The sequence below is a fragment of the Juglans regia genome, chromosome 6, assembly GCF_001411555.2.
Source record: "Juglans regia cultivar Chandler chromosome 6, Walnut 2.0, whole genome shotgun sequence".
In the NCBI taxonomy this organism is placed as follows: Eukaryota; Viridiplantae; Streptophyta; class Magnoliopsida; order Fagales; family Juglandaceae; genus Juglans; species Juglans regia.
This window is the reverse complement of record NC_049906.1, coordinates 34,894,669-34,908,826: the sequence shown is the minus strand read 5'-3', so window position 1 is coordinate 34,908,826 and position 14,158 is coordinate 34,894,669. Positions and strand designations below refer to the sequence as shown.

At 33.4% G+C, this 14,158-nt stretch overlaps 1 protein-coding gene across 2 annotated transcripts; it reads left to right on the top strand.

The window, feature by feature from the left end:
* Positions 1-5,677: 5,677 nt before the first annotated feature.
* LOC118348574 (disease resistance protein RUN1-like) lies at positions 5,678-12,424 on the top strand. 2 transcript variants are annotated; one of them, XM_035690537.1, is made up of 7 exons: positions 5,678-6,423; positions 7,034-8,138; positions 8,567-8,857; positions 8,969-9,877; positions 9,974-10,559; positions 10,703-10,782; positions 11,982-12,424. In XM_035690537.1, the coding sequence occupies exons 1-5, from the start codon at positions 5,903-5,905 to the stop codon at positions 10,403-10,405; spliced, it is 3,258 nt and encodes a 1,085-aa protein (XP_035546430.1). In that variant the 5' UTR covers positions 5,678-5,902; the 3' UTR covers positions 10,406-10,559; positions 10,703-10,782; positions 11,982-12,424. The 2 variants fall into 2 exon arrangements, with proteins under 2 accessions (XP_035546430.1, XP_035546431.1); XM_035690538.1 differs by having other exon boundaries at positions 11,964-12,424.
* Positions 12,425-14,158: the final 1,734 nt, after the last annotated feature.

Below are 14,158 nucleotides of genomic sequence, written 5' to 3'. Positions count from 1 at the left end.
ACACGTTCGAACGTACCCTTCTTATGATATAACATGAAATCTAGCGGGAAAGTTCCCGCACTTTCCTCATATATGTTCGAATGTATCACAATTTCTCGTTCGAACGTTTGTAGATTTATAGATAAACGTTCGAACATACTACTTAAACGTCCGAACGTACATTTCATGAAAGTGTTACCATATTTGAGCGGGAAATCTCCCGCACTAATTTGACTAACGTTCGAACGTTGACGGATTTGATGTTCGAACGTATAGTATAAACGTCCTTACGTCTAAATAATCACACAGATATTAAACATCGAGCGGGAAAATTCCCGCCTCTTACTTTAACGTTCGAACGTTAACTTCAAACGTTCGAACGTAATATTCCTATTATACTTAACTTATAATATAATATATATACTACATTGTATAGTATTTTGTGCATAATATAATTTATATATTATGCACAAAATATGTGTTTTTCTAAATTACTTATATTTATACTAGTTAAATAATATATTTATACTATAATATTAAGACTAAATTTACTAATAATAGTTTAGTATATGACTATATGTAAATATCATACTACTAAAAATTTACAATATTACTACCATGTTGTTCTAAATTACTAATGTATAAATATAATAGCATGTAATACTAATGTATATATAATATACTATAAACACTAAGATGCATAATAACATCAACATGTAATATTGTAATACATATACTAATGGATAAACACTAATCTATAAATTTATAATAACATATAATACTAATGTATAATAACTAAAGTATTATTCATATCAATTTTATATAACAATATCTTGTATTAATTATATTTTTTGACCTAATAAATTCTCAACATATTCATTTTGATAAATATATTAGTAATTCTAATATACATTAGTATAATAATTAGATTTATGGCCTAATACTAATACTATTAGTAAACCACTTTAAGCCTATATATAAATTACTATATAAAGCACTATAGTATTAATTACTAATACTATATTACTATGTGATACTATTAACTATAGTGATATATTAGTATTAGACATTAGTATACTAATACTATCAGTGATATAGCTAGTGTAATATAATAATATTTATACTAATACTATTATATAGTTATACTAAATTAAAATCACTATAGCAAATATTAATATATAGTTATGCTAATCGCTATAACTAATACTAATACTAATATAGACTATAGTTATAACTTATAGTATTATAACTTATACTAATATATTATATAGTTATACTAAATCACTATAACTAATACTAATATAGTTATACTAATCACTATAATAGTGATATAGTATTAATATCACTATTAGTATAATACTATAATATATAGTATTAATAATAACTAATACTAATATAATTATTAGTATAACTAATATTTATATAATATATATATCAAGTATAAGAGATTAGAGATTTAATATATATATATATATCAAGTATATTAGTTTATTATTAATATTTCGGTGCTTTTTTTTTAATATTCATATATAATAATATATATCATTCATTTTTTTTATAAATTTTCATATATATATAATATATAAAATAGATTTATATTAGTTAGTATACTACTATACAATACGGCGTCGTTTCTATTGCAATAGGACTTTCTTTTTAATTTTTGAATGCATGTTATTATGTTACTTGTTTTATTTAGTTGTATTTCTTGTTATAATCAAAAGTTTAATTAATTCCCACAGGTAATGTTGAGAAAATTGAAATTTAAAAGCTCACAAATTTTTTTTAAAAAAAAAAGTGGGTCAAATATGAAGTTAAAAAAGATAAAAAAAAATAATAAAAAAATCCGACTCCGCTCCGACTCCGCTCCGACAAGTCGGAGTCGGAGTCGGAGCGGATTTTATATATTGCTAAACTTTATAAATATAAGAAGCACTCACAAAAAAACCAATAATCTAATTGTCAATAATATTATATAACATCCTAATATATAACTTAAACATTTATAATATAATATATTATATTGACAAACGTTCGAACGTAATAATAAGTACGTTCGAACGTTCTATGTATATAAGGCCAAAACCGAACGTCGAAACGCATTTCCCTGCCCGTATCCATCGTCTTCTCCGTTATTTGCCGCCACGCCGCCGTCACCGCCGCCGTCAACTCCGCCACAACCGTCACTAAAAGGTAGGCATTCATCTTTTATGCAAATAACATGTATTTTATTGAGATTTAGATTGACATTTGGATTGAGTTTGGTTTAAAACCGGATAAATATTACCGGATTTTCAACTTCATTTTCCGGCCACCACGACCAGTCATTGGCCGAATAGTCACCGTAGAAATGTTTCTTGAAGTGTATACTTCATTTACATGGTGACATTTCGGCATTTAGACCCTTGTAGAGAAATTTTCGAGATTTCAATAATGGCTGAGTCGACTCAGCCATTCTGCGTCGAAACGTTCGAACGTTTCACCAAGACATTCGAACGTACGACGTTTAAATTACCGAGCCGTTACGGCTTCCACGTTCGAACGTTAATCGTCTTACATTCGGACGTGAATATTATTAAACGACATACGTTCGAACGTTAATATTTACTTTCGCACGTAAATCACATACGGTCGGACGTTTAATTATAACATCCGAACGTAGTGATTTTCTACATTATTCATGCTTCGACGTTCGGACGTTCATATTTACGTTCACACGTAAAACAAATACGTTCGAACTTAAATTCGAACGTATTTGTTTACTGCTTATGTTCGAACGTACATCTGTACATTCGAACGTATTTGTTTTACGTTTGAACGTAAATTTATTTACATTATTTTACGTGCGAACGTATAAGTTAACGTCCGAACGTTTTTATCTTTAACGTTCGAACGTTAAAGATAAAACGTTCGAACGTTAATCCAGAGCATCTTAAAATTAATACAAAAAAATGCATTATTCTAAATAATTTTTTTTTCCTTTTCTATTTTCAGGATATGGCTCTTCCACTGCATACACGAAAACGAGGGAGGGAAGGAGCCACGTCGGACACTGCCCGTATCGGAGCTCGTACTGTTATGGTAGAGAGAGAGGTCTTAATTAATGAGTTCGACGAACTCTGTTGGCAGCAGACGAACCTAAGAGATGTTTTCCTCAGTAGAGGCTGGGGAAATATCTGCACATTGAGGGGGAAGGTATACCCCTCAATGGTTCAAGAATTCTATATGGGGATGTGTGACATGCCTCCGGATGCATCCTCTCACACCGTGACTGTACGCGGTGTTTCCATTGAGGTATCGGCAGATGTCATCGGCGAGCACATCGGGATTCATCGAGGTGCTCAGACATTTACACACTCAACACCCCGTGAGGATGTAGGCACTTCTGCATCATCTACTGGCCGGGGATGTGAGCCAGCATCAGCCGATGATGCAGGCCAGTCAGAGGCTGAGGATACTGGCGTCGAGGCTCGGGATGATGACCGAGACGAGGATTTCTACATCCTCACCGGGAGGGATCGCATGCAGATCGAGCGGAAGAACGCCTTCAACCAGAACCATCTGCTGCATTTCTTCCGCATGTTGCACCTTATTGTTGCAACAAATGTCGATCCTGTGGCTCATAAAACCACATTTAGTCGGCTTCGGGCACAATTTTTGATACGAGTGGCACGTGGAGATCCTATAGATTTGCCACTGCACATTTTTGAGAGGATCCGTTACGAGGCGAGCATCGTCTCCACGGATAATCTCCCATATGGTGTCCTCATCAGCCGACTATTACTTGCACGGGGAGTGCCGACCCAGCCAGAGGAGCGGGTCAAAGATCAGATGAGCCCCCTCGACATGACCACGCATCGGCGTAGCATTGGACAGGCGAGGGGACGTCAGCCACCCCCTGTAGAGGATCTAGTTCCTCCGACGCAGCCTGAGCCAGGTCATGTCGGGAGTAGTAGTCAGCATACGCCGAGTACATCTGCAGGAGATGTGCGGCCTGCTTGGGTTGATGCGGTCATCTCACAGCTGACTGCGCATATTGATCATAAGATCGATCGATCGCTCGAGGCTATATCGGCGTCTGTTGCCGAACTCACCCATCGTGTAACTATCCTCAACGACAAGGTTGATACCTTGACTGAGGAAGTACGGAGTTCGACTTTTGCGGATAACGTTATCATCTGACTGTTGTTTACTACGTTCTATCAATTTTTGTATTTTATTTTTAATATTTGTAACGAAAAATATTATGGAATATTTTTATCGTTTTTTCATTTCAATTTTTAATCTTCTTTGATGTTATAGTTTTCAACTTTAATACTAAATCACTGCATTTCAAATATATATAAATCAATAATATATATTTATATATTACAAAGTGTGTATATATAAATATATACAATTCAATTTTTTAGACTTGTTCACAAATTATGCACAATAAAAATACATAATTTTTAAATTAAAGTCATTTAATTTAAATTTACAATGAACGTTCGAATGTTATTACTTAACGTTCGAACATTGGTGAAAACATTTTACGTTCGAACGTAAAATTAATAACATTCGAACGGTTGCGCCAAAACATTTTACGTTCCAACGTAAACAGACATAACGTTCGAACGTATATGTGACGTTCGAACGCATATTTCCCATACGTTCGAATGTAAAAAAATCTCATTCTATCTTTAGTGACAGTTTCCAAAAACTGTCACAGAAAATGCCTTTTAGTGACGGTCTAGGGACTGTCACAATTTCCCAACCGTCACTAAAAAGCAATTGTGTTGTAGTGAAACCTACCCTTAATACTAACATATTATGATACTAACATATAAATTACCATTATGGAATATCACTTATATGATCATTGATTATATCACTATAGTATCATCTAGTGATATAGCATTAGTATAACTAGTAATACTATTAAGTTACTAATACTTAATACTAACATTATCTATTCATCCTCGCTGTATATTATACTATTATAGTGATATCACTATAGTATATATATAGTGAGGATGAAATATATATAAAATAATATATAAAAAAAATAAATATAATATATAAATGATAAACAATGAGAAGAGCCCCCCAGCATGGATAAATAAATATAATATATCAATATATACATGTGGTACGTACACGTTGATGGAGTGCATGCATTTGAGTGATTATTCATTTAATTAGAAACGTATACTCATCATCCATACATAATTTTTTAAAAGGAGCAACAATATTTCTCCTAAATTCAAAATGTCCTAATTAATTTACAGCATTAAAGAGTTAAAAAGCAGTAATAAGGAATGATTGAGCACAAGAAGTGGCCGACCTGACCACCATGGGCATGGATGGGTAAAATGGAATACTTGCTGAAGAAGTTTGTGGCCAATGCTGCAACGCATACGCTTTTGGTAAAGACTTAGCTGTCACGCGAGAAGAGGCCCACCACCATTAAATAGTTCAAAATAATAACCAATGATTGAGCTCGAGAAGAAAGGAAGTTGATAACAACTGTAAAACCTTTTTTAATAATAATAATAATAATAATAATAAATGATGGACCCCGAGAAGAGTCCAACCAAGAGTACCGAAGCGGTTCGGCCGCGTTTCTTCGACCAAGGCATACGTTTTCTTGTACAGCTGTGATACGTTCTTTACACCAAAAAACAAAAAAAGAAAGTAGAGGGAGGGGAGAGGAAAATGATTTGAGACTTTCCATTTCCCACCGACGCGAATGTCGGTTGATGATACATTCATGGATCAATTGGTGCTTTCTTTTACAGTTCTGAAAATAATTATATATGCCAATTCATAGATGACAACCTTTTACTTTCCATAAGATCCAACACGCGCGGAAGTTGCCGAGAAGTACTTCTTCTATCATCATTCACGATCTGTCTGCAATTAGTTATACTTTACATTCAAAATGACTTCTTCCAATGAATCGCCGGAAGTCCTCTCCTCTGATTCCTCCTCCAATTCCTCTTCTTTAACTTCTCAATGGAGTTATGATGTATTCTTGAGCTTTCGAGGTGAGGATACCCGTTATGGTTTTATTAGTCATCTTTATAGTGCTTTGCATCAAAAGGGAATCAACACTTACATGGATGACAAGCTTAGAAGAGGTGAAGAAATTTCACCTACACTTTTAAAGGCTATTAAAGAGTCAAAAATTTCGATCGTTGTATTTTCTGAAAACTATGCATCATCTATATGGTGTTTGAATGAGCTGATAAGGATCCTAGAGTGTAAAGAATCAAAGCAACAAAAGGTTTTACCGGTATTTTACAAAGTCGAGCCATCGACAGTACGACTACAAAAAAATAGTTTCAAAGAAGCTTTGGCTAAACATGAAGACAGGTTCAAGGATGATGCTAAGGTTCAGAGGTGGAAGACTGCCTTAAAACAAGCTGCCGATATATCCGGTTTGCATTTAAAGATCAACGAGTAAGTCCAACATGAACTCTTATCCCTCTATCGCTTATAATATTTTTTTAGTTTTGATATATATATGTATATATGTATAGTGCGTGTGCAAGCGACAGAATTAAATCCTTGACTTTAGACTAGGCTTCAACAACTTTTGTTTCCATATGTTCTTAATTTGAAAAACAAAGAAATTTAAGATATGTTACAAAATTATAACTTAAATCAATAAAATGCTAATGAAAGCCATATTCTGAAACTAAGATGTCACTCATGTTGGATGAGAACATTACCAAAACAATAAAGACAAATTGAACTGTTGTAGTCAAAATTTCTAAAACAGCCAACAAATGCAGAAGCCTTCAGTTCATATATAAAAATGTGTGTTCATGTTGATGTTTTTTTACGTAATAACCAATACAAATTAAGACTGCATTTAGTACGTACTTGACGTATGGTCAACCCATAGGAGGATTGCATGGGATCCAGGTCGACAAGGATATGAATTGTACATGCTACCTTGCGTCATTTATTACATGAGAATAAGATTGTTCCTGAATCATGTCCCCATGTCTTTTAACATGAGGAATTCAAATTCATGAATTTTCTTTTAATCTTTTTGCATTGGTAGGGACGAATCTAAATTTATCCAGAAGATTCTTCAAGAGGTCTCAAAAATAGTACTAGATCGTACATATTTGCATGTTGCCGAGTATCCAGTGGGAATAGACTCTCGTGTAGAAGATATTAATAAGCTACTATGTATTAAGGAGAATGAGACTTGCATGATAGGGATTTTTGGTATTGGTGGAATTGGTAAAACAACTATTGCAAAAGAGATGTATAACCGCATTACTGATCAGTTTGAAGGCAGCTGTTTTCTTGCAAATGTTAGAGAATCTTCAAAACAAGATCAAGGTGGTCTCGTAAAGTTGCAAGAAAAAATTCTTGATGATATTCTTAAAGATTCAAATTTGAAAGTTGATAACGTTGATCGAGGAATCAATTTGATAATGGAGAGACTTTGTGGAAAAAGAATTCTTTTGGTTATTGATGATGTTGATAGTTTGGACCAATTAGAAAAATTATGTGGAAGATGCGATTGGTTCGGTTCTGGGAGTCGAATCATCATAACAACAAGGAATGCGGGTTTACTAAATAAGCATTGTGTTAGTTTCAAATTTCGTATGAAGGAAATGGATCACGGCGAAGCTCTTAAGCTCTTTAGCAAACAAGCCTTCAAAAGTGGCAAACCAGATGATGGTTTTGCGGAACTTACAAAACTTGCACTATATTATGCTGGCGGCCTTCCACTCGCTTTAAAAGTGGTAGGCTCAAATCTATATGGAGAAGATATACATTATTGGAAAAGTGAATTGGAAAAGTATAAAAGAATTCCCGAAGAAAATATTCAAGAAAAACTCAAAATAAGTTACGATGGATTAAATTATTATGAACGAAAGATTTTCCTTGACATTGCATATTTCTTCAAAGGAGACAAGAGAGAATATGTCACTAAAATATTGGATGGTTGTGGTTTCTTTCCCAATGATGGTATTAAAAAGCTCAATGATAAATGTCTCATAACTATTGATCAATATGACCGATTATGGATGCATGACTTACTACAAGATATGGGTAGAGAAATTGTTCGACAAGAATCACCCGAAGAACCTGGCAAGCGGAGTAGATTATACTTTCACGAAGATGTTCATGAAGTACTTGAAAAAAATAAGGTAAGATTTGTCCTAGAAATATAATTTTACATTCGAGTGTGAAATATGCTATGATAATCTGAACCCTTTTTAGTATTGTAAACTGAGTAATACATATTAAAAGGAATTAGAAGTATACATGACTTTGACATTTGAACGTACTCACTTTTTCCTAGAAATCTGAATAATAAAAATAAGGTGATCCCTTTTGTAATCTAAAATAGAAAAACCATGTGAAAAAAGATGTAACTTATGTTTGTTGTTTCCTTCTTACAAACTGGGATAGTGATGTACACATATTTTGTAATATATATATATATATATATATATATATATAATCTTAGCTTGTTAAACTTATATATAGTTCATGAACACTTGCAGTACTAGTGTTGAATTATAGGGAATTTATCTTTGATTTTTGATAGAACACTTGTGCATTCTCACACTAGGGAACAGAGCAAATTGAAGGCATATTGATAGATCTGCCTCGGGGGGACCACATGATCCGTTTGGGTTCTGAGGTGTTTGCAAAGATGGAAAAACAAAGAATATTAATAATTAGAAGCTGCGGTGAAAGTTTTTGTGGCGGATTGAATTATCTCTCTAATGAGTTAAGAGTTATTGATTGGCTCAAATGCCCTTTGGAGTCTTTGCCGTCTACTTTTGATGGAAAGAAACTCATCATCTTAAAAATGCGAGGAAGCATGATTAGAGATTTAGGCATGGGATTGCTATCTAAGGTAAGTATTTTTATTTTCAATATATCATGTCGATCTGTCTTACTTTTAAGGTATGCTGCAAATTTCCTTTAACAATTAATATATTTCCTTTGTTTTCTTCTTTCTAAACAGAACTTAACAATTATAGATTTCAGTGAATCTAAATACTTGACAAAAATCCCGGATCTTTCAAGTTGCTCAAATCTAGAGAAGCTGATTCTTTTTGAATGTAAAAGTTTAGTTGAGGTTCATGATTCTGTCGGATTTTTGGATAAGCTTGTTGTATTGAGTTTTGACGAATGTCCCAGCCTAAAGAATTTGCCAAGAAGCTTCAAGTTGAGATCTCTAGAAGTACTTGAACTTCTTGGTTGTACAAGCCTTGAAAACTTTCCTGAAATTGAGTGTGAAATAAAACATTTGAAGTGGGTCCGGATAGAAAGCGACGCAATACAGGAGCTACCTTCATCCATTACATACCTCACTGGGCTCGTGTTGTTACTTATGAGTTGGTGCGAAAGCCTTGTGCATCTTCCAATAGACATTTTTCAGTTGGAACATCTATCGACAGTTACCATCAGGAATTGTCCAAAATTTGTAAATTTTGGAAAGGAGGTGGGGCAAAATGGACAATCCATGCCATCTATACAGGAAAATGAAATTTCATCAAGTATGGAGTTGTTCCCATTGCTGCCTCCCAAATCAAATTTACCTCGGACATTTAATTTCTCATCTAGTTTGAGGTATTTACGTCTATCTAGTAGTGGCATTGTTAGGCTTCCTCCATTCATCGAAAGAGTTGTTGGATTGTCTTGGCTTGATTTGGAAGACTGCAAGCAACTTGAAGAAATTCTACACCTTCCACCAAATATAGAATATGTAAATGCTCGAGGATGCGTGTTATTGGAACGCTTTCCTCATGTATCAACAGAATCTTCATTCGGTACAACCAACTTAAAATGGCTAAGAATGATTGACTTAACGGGCTGCAATAAAGTGCAAGTGAATGTAGGGAATCATGCGCCAGATCCATTATTGCTTCAGGTATACATGTCTCATCTAATTTCTTTTTGTTTCGTATATATGCCATATTTGATAGCTTGTATTTGTTTTCTAACATATACTTGGTTTAATATCCAGGAACGCTTTCGGGAGAAAGATGCAAGTCATATTTTATATCCAGGAAGTAGGATTCCAGAGTGGTTCAAGTATTGTAAGGAGACTACTTCATATACTAATTCTATTGAAGTAGAAATTGATCATAATGCGTCCATCAGTGGGCATCAGATCGTGGCATTAGTTTTGTGTTTTGTTATCAAGGACGAATTTATGACTATCTTAATAAACGGCGAGTTGATTGGAAATCATCGTCCTATACTTGCTTCAAAGGACCCACATCGTGTATGGTTACTATACATCGCTGGAAATTCTATTGATGAGATGCTGTCAATATGTTACAGGGAGGGGAACGATATGAGGTTTACATTTGAAAGTGATTCAAAGGAAGCAATCTTAAAAAGTGCTGGAGTCCATCTAATATACAGAAATGACAATTTCATTGATCCTATTTAACTTTCAAAGAGATACGGAGATGATGGTGAAAATGACTTGGAACCCACAATAGAAGAGGCGGGGGTCTTCAACGGCCAGCTCTAGCATTATGGAATTCAAGGATGCTAATGATGATTTAACTAATGGAAGATTTGGATTTAGAACTTCGACTTGGGTATGTGATAATAGCCGAATCGTGTAGAATTTTACTAAATTAAATAAAGCATTATTGCAATTTTATAGTGTTAATTCTTATATTTTTATTAGTTTTGAAATATTTATTTTTCTTACTTATATTTGAACTTTATCTTAATGAAGGAATTGAAGTTCGGACAGGAATCAAAGTTGTGGAAGGAGTCAAAGTTGGGAAAGAACTGTAACCATAACAGACTTTAACGGTAATGGGCTTGTAGCTATTTTTACATTCTGAGAGCACTGTAATTTTTATTTTTATTTTTAGTTTCATTTTAAATATTGCTTTGATATTTATTTACGTTCATATTTTAGAATTTATTTTCATGAATATGCATAGCTAAATTTTCAACTAAGGTTAAGGAAGAAACCTCATTAAAGATTAGTAATATTATTTATGAGATTGATTTTTTTTTTTTCCTCAACCTTCAGACCACACACATTCTTTACCCCAAAATATCACACTTGGTCAACAGAAAAATCCCCAAATCAATTTCATTCCCTCACCCTTCATCAAACAAACAGCAGACCCTCTCTCTTCTTTCTTTTCCCCACCATTTTTCTCCTTACTTCACTTGAGAACCATTAGTTCAGCGCCAAGACAACCTACACAGCCCTTTGTTCATGCCACTTGCTTTTCCATTCCTCCTCTGTTTTGTTCAAACCACAAGTCGGCAACTTATGGCCATTAATTGGTCTCCCTCTTTTAATTCTGTCCAAAACTGTAGCATAGCAGCAAACTCTTTCTGCAATGCGTTTCCTCCTCTAAATTTATGCAATTGACTCCTTCCTACTAGTTTCTGTTTGGTTGACTCTCTAGCTTGTTTATCTCCATTTGATCACTTCTAAATCCTTGCTTGTGTAATTAGGAACGTATTAGAAAGAGGGAAGGTTTGAAAACAAGAAAATACACAAGCTCTTGGCTGTCCTTCCAGTGCAGAAAAAATTCAGCGACTTCAACTACATTAAAGATTAGTAATATTATTTATGAGATTGATTTTTTTTTTTCCAATTATTGATGCGTTCAACGATTTATTATTCTTGCTTCATATCAATTGAGAGGGATAAAATTCTTGATATAAATTCAATCATATTTTCATGATCTAGAATAATTTTAATCAGTTGAGAGTCCGATTCATAATTTTGTTAAAAAAAAAAAAAATATCCGTTAATAGTTTTTTCATTGTTTAGATTAATTTGCATATTTAAAATTTATTTTAGTTTTTTATTGTGATTATAGCTTAATAAGTTAATTATTTCTTGCTTTGATTCATTGATTGTTTAGTTCTTAACTTCTTATTTTATTTTAGAACTTAATTTTTTGAACTAGATTAGAATTTATTTTAGTTTATATAGTACTAGACCCGTGCATACGACACAAGTGTAGATTTATCGTGGCTTTCAGGTGAAGAGATTGAAGGACATGATTGCATCTGCTAGTCGTTTGTGGGCTTTTTCTTTCAGTTCACTTCTCTGAGATCTAGTGGGGTATGGAATTTCCTCTATGACGAGCATTTCTTTTAATTTTGGCTTTGGATTGCAGTTTTTGGGGATCAAGATTGGTTTTTTTCAAGTTTTGTGATCGTAAAGTTTGGATCACTTATGGCGTAGGTTGTTTACACGTAAAGTTGTGGTTTGCTTGGTTTTGGTTTATAAATAGGCATGTTTAGATTGGTTTTATTTATTTAGTTTAATGTATAGGTTGTTTTTATTTTACTAGATTTTGAAGCCTGGGATGGTTTTTCTTGAATATTTGTAAATTCCACGTGTCCTGCTTGTTACCACGATATTCTTTCTTGAGATACCGTCCATGGTCAATTTTTTAATGGAGTATGCTATACCAGATTTCCGAAGAAAGGGTCAATTTTTTCTGTTTCATTATCTGCAAATTTCTTCTTCATGTCCTCTGTTTCCTGAAATATGCCTTAATATTATATACCCATATCTGGCTAAATCAAGAAAATTAAAGTCCTACATAAAGACTAAGAAGGCTAGCCAAGACCTCATAAACCCAAAATAAATTAAAAAAAAATCACAGTAAATAAAATTCGAAAGAGCAAAACGCAAATAAAAATGAATAGGAAAATACGATTGAACTCATGACATTACTATATACCTTCAGTTTCGCCGCCCGATGGTCAGTTTGGATGATGGGAAAGGTTGGAACACAGCGGAGAGTCAGAGACTAGGCCTTGTTTGTTTTCTAAAAACATCTCATCTCATCTCATCTCACCTCATCATTACAACTTTCCCAAATCTCCACACAAAATAAAATAAACAATTCAACTTTTTCAAATCTCAAAACAACAATAATATTAAAAAATATATTTTAACAATATTTTATTCAACTTTTTAACTTTAATCTCAACTCATCTCATCTCATCTCATCTCATCTCTGAAAACAAACGGGTCGATATGAACCCGCAATCCTCTAACCCTCCCAAAAGATGATTTCCATTAATTGTATTAGAAGGAAATCATATTTCAAACCTCAATTTTATTTCCTTCCATATCAGTTTTTCTCAGCAACCCACACGAGGGTGAAGTAAGAAAATATTAATAATAAACGAATAGAGGAAAAAAAAAAAGCGAAGAAATGCAACTTTTTTGGCTTTTCTTATGCAAGACCTTTCTTGAAACTAAAGAGAAGAAAATCATACAAGATATCAAAAATACTAACCACAGATTTTTCAAAACTTCATTTTTTATTTTCCCAAAGTTTATGGTTGGTTACTGTCGATGCTTTTTGGGTGTCTGATTGTTGAGATGTTACATGTTACCTAGCAAATTAGATGTAGTGGAACTTGAATTGAAATCTCTCTCTCTCTCTCTCTCTCCCCTTAATTTCATTATGAAGAATAACTAAACTTCGTACGACAACAAAAAATCGTCGTTCTAATCTAAGTTACGAGAAGTGTTAAATGAGAGGTACTGAAAAAAAAAAATACTTCAACGAATAAAAGTAGGGAACAAAGATTAATGACAACATATATACAATGGCTTAATTTGCTTCTCCACTATACTTCAAATTCCATTTCTTGTCCCTTTTTTAAGTATTGAGTTTGATAAGAGATTGGAATCTGTAAAAAGATTCTTTTGGTTCTCGATGATGTTGATTGTTCAGACCGATTAGTAATCTTCAAATTCATGATTTTTCTTGATGAATATTGAGATGAGATACGATAAAATCATCTTTATATCCAAACCAGGCATTAGTACTTGACTTATGTTCAACCCATAGGAGGATTGGGATTCAGGTTGACAAGGATATGAATGTTGTAACTTTCTTCGTACCCTACCAATAATGTCATTTCTTACACGAGAATAAAATTGTGCCTAAATCATGTCCCCGTGTCTTTTAAGAAGTGGAAGTCACATTCATGATTTTTCTTTTAATCTTTTTGCATTGGTAGAAACGAATCTAAATTTATCGAGAAGATTGTTCAAGAGGTGATCTCAAGAATACTAAATTGTACATAATTACATGTTACCGAATATCCGGTTGGAATAGAGTCTCGTATAAAAGATTATAATATGCTCTTAGGTATTGAGATGATTTATGAGACACACATGATAGGTATC

What these genes read in the sequence shown, in the direction of transcription:
- LOC118348574 (XM_035690537.1), top strand. Translation starts at nt 5,903, where the DNA reads ATGACTTCTTCCAATGAATCGCCGGAAGTCCTCTCCTCTGATTCCTCC. An exon ending in TTGCATTTAAAGATCAACGA is followed by an intron (nt 6,424 to 7,033) that starts GTAAGTCCAACA and finishes TTGCATTGGTAG; the next exon opens with GGACGAATCTAAATTTATCC. An exon ending in CAGATCCATTATTGCTTCAG is followed by an intron (nt 9,878 to 9,973) that starts GTATACATGTCT and finishes TTTAATATCCAG; the next exon opens with GAACGCTTTCGGGAGAAAGA.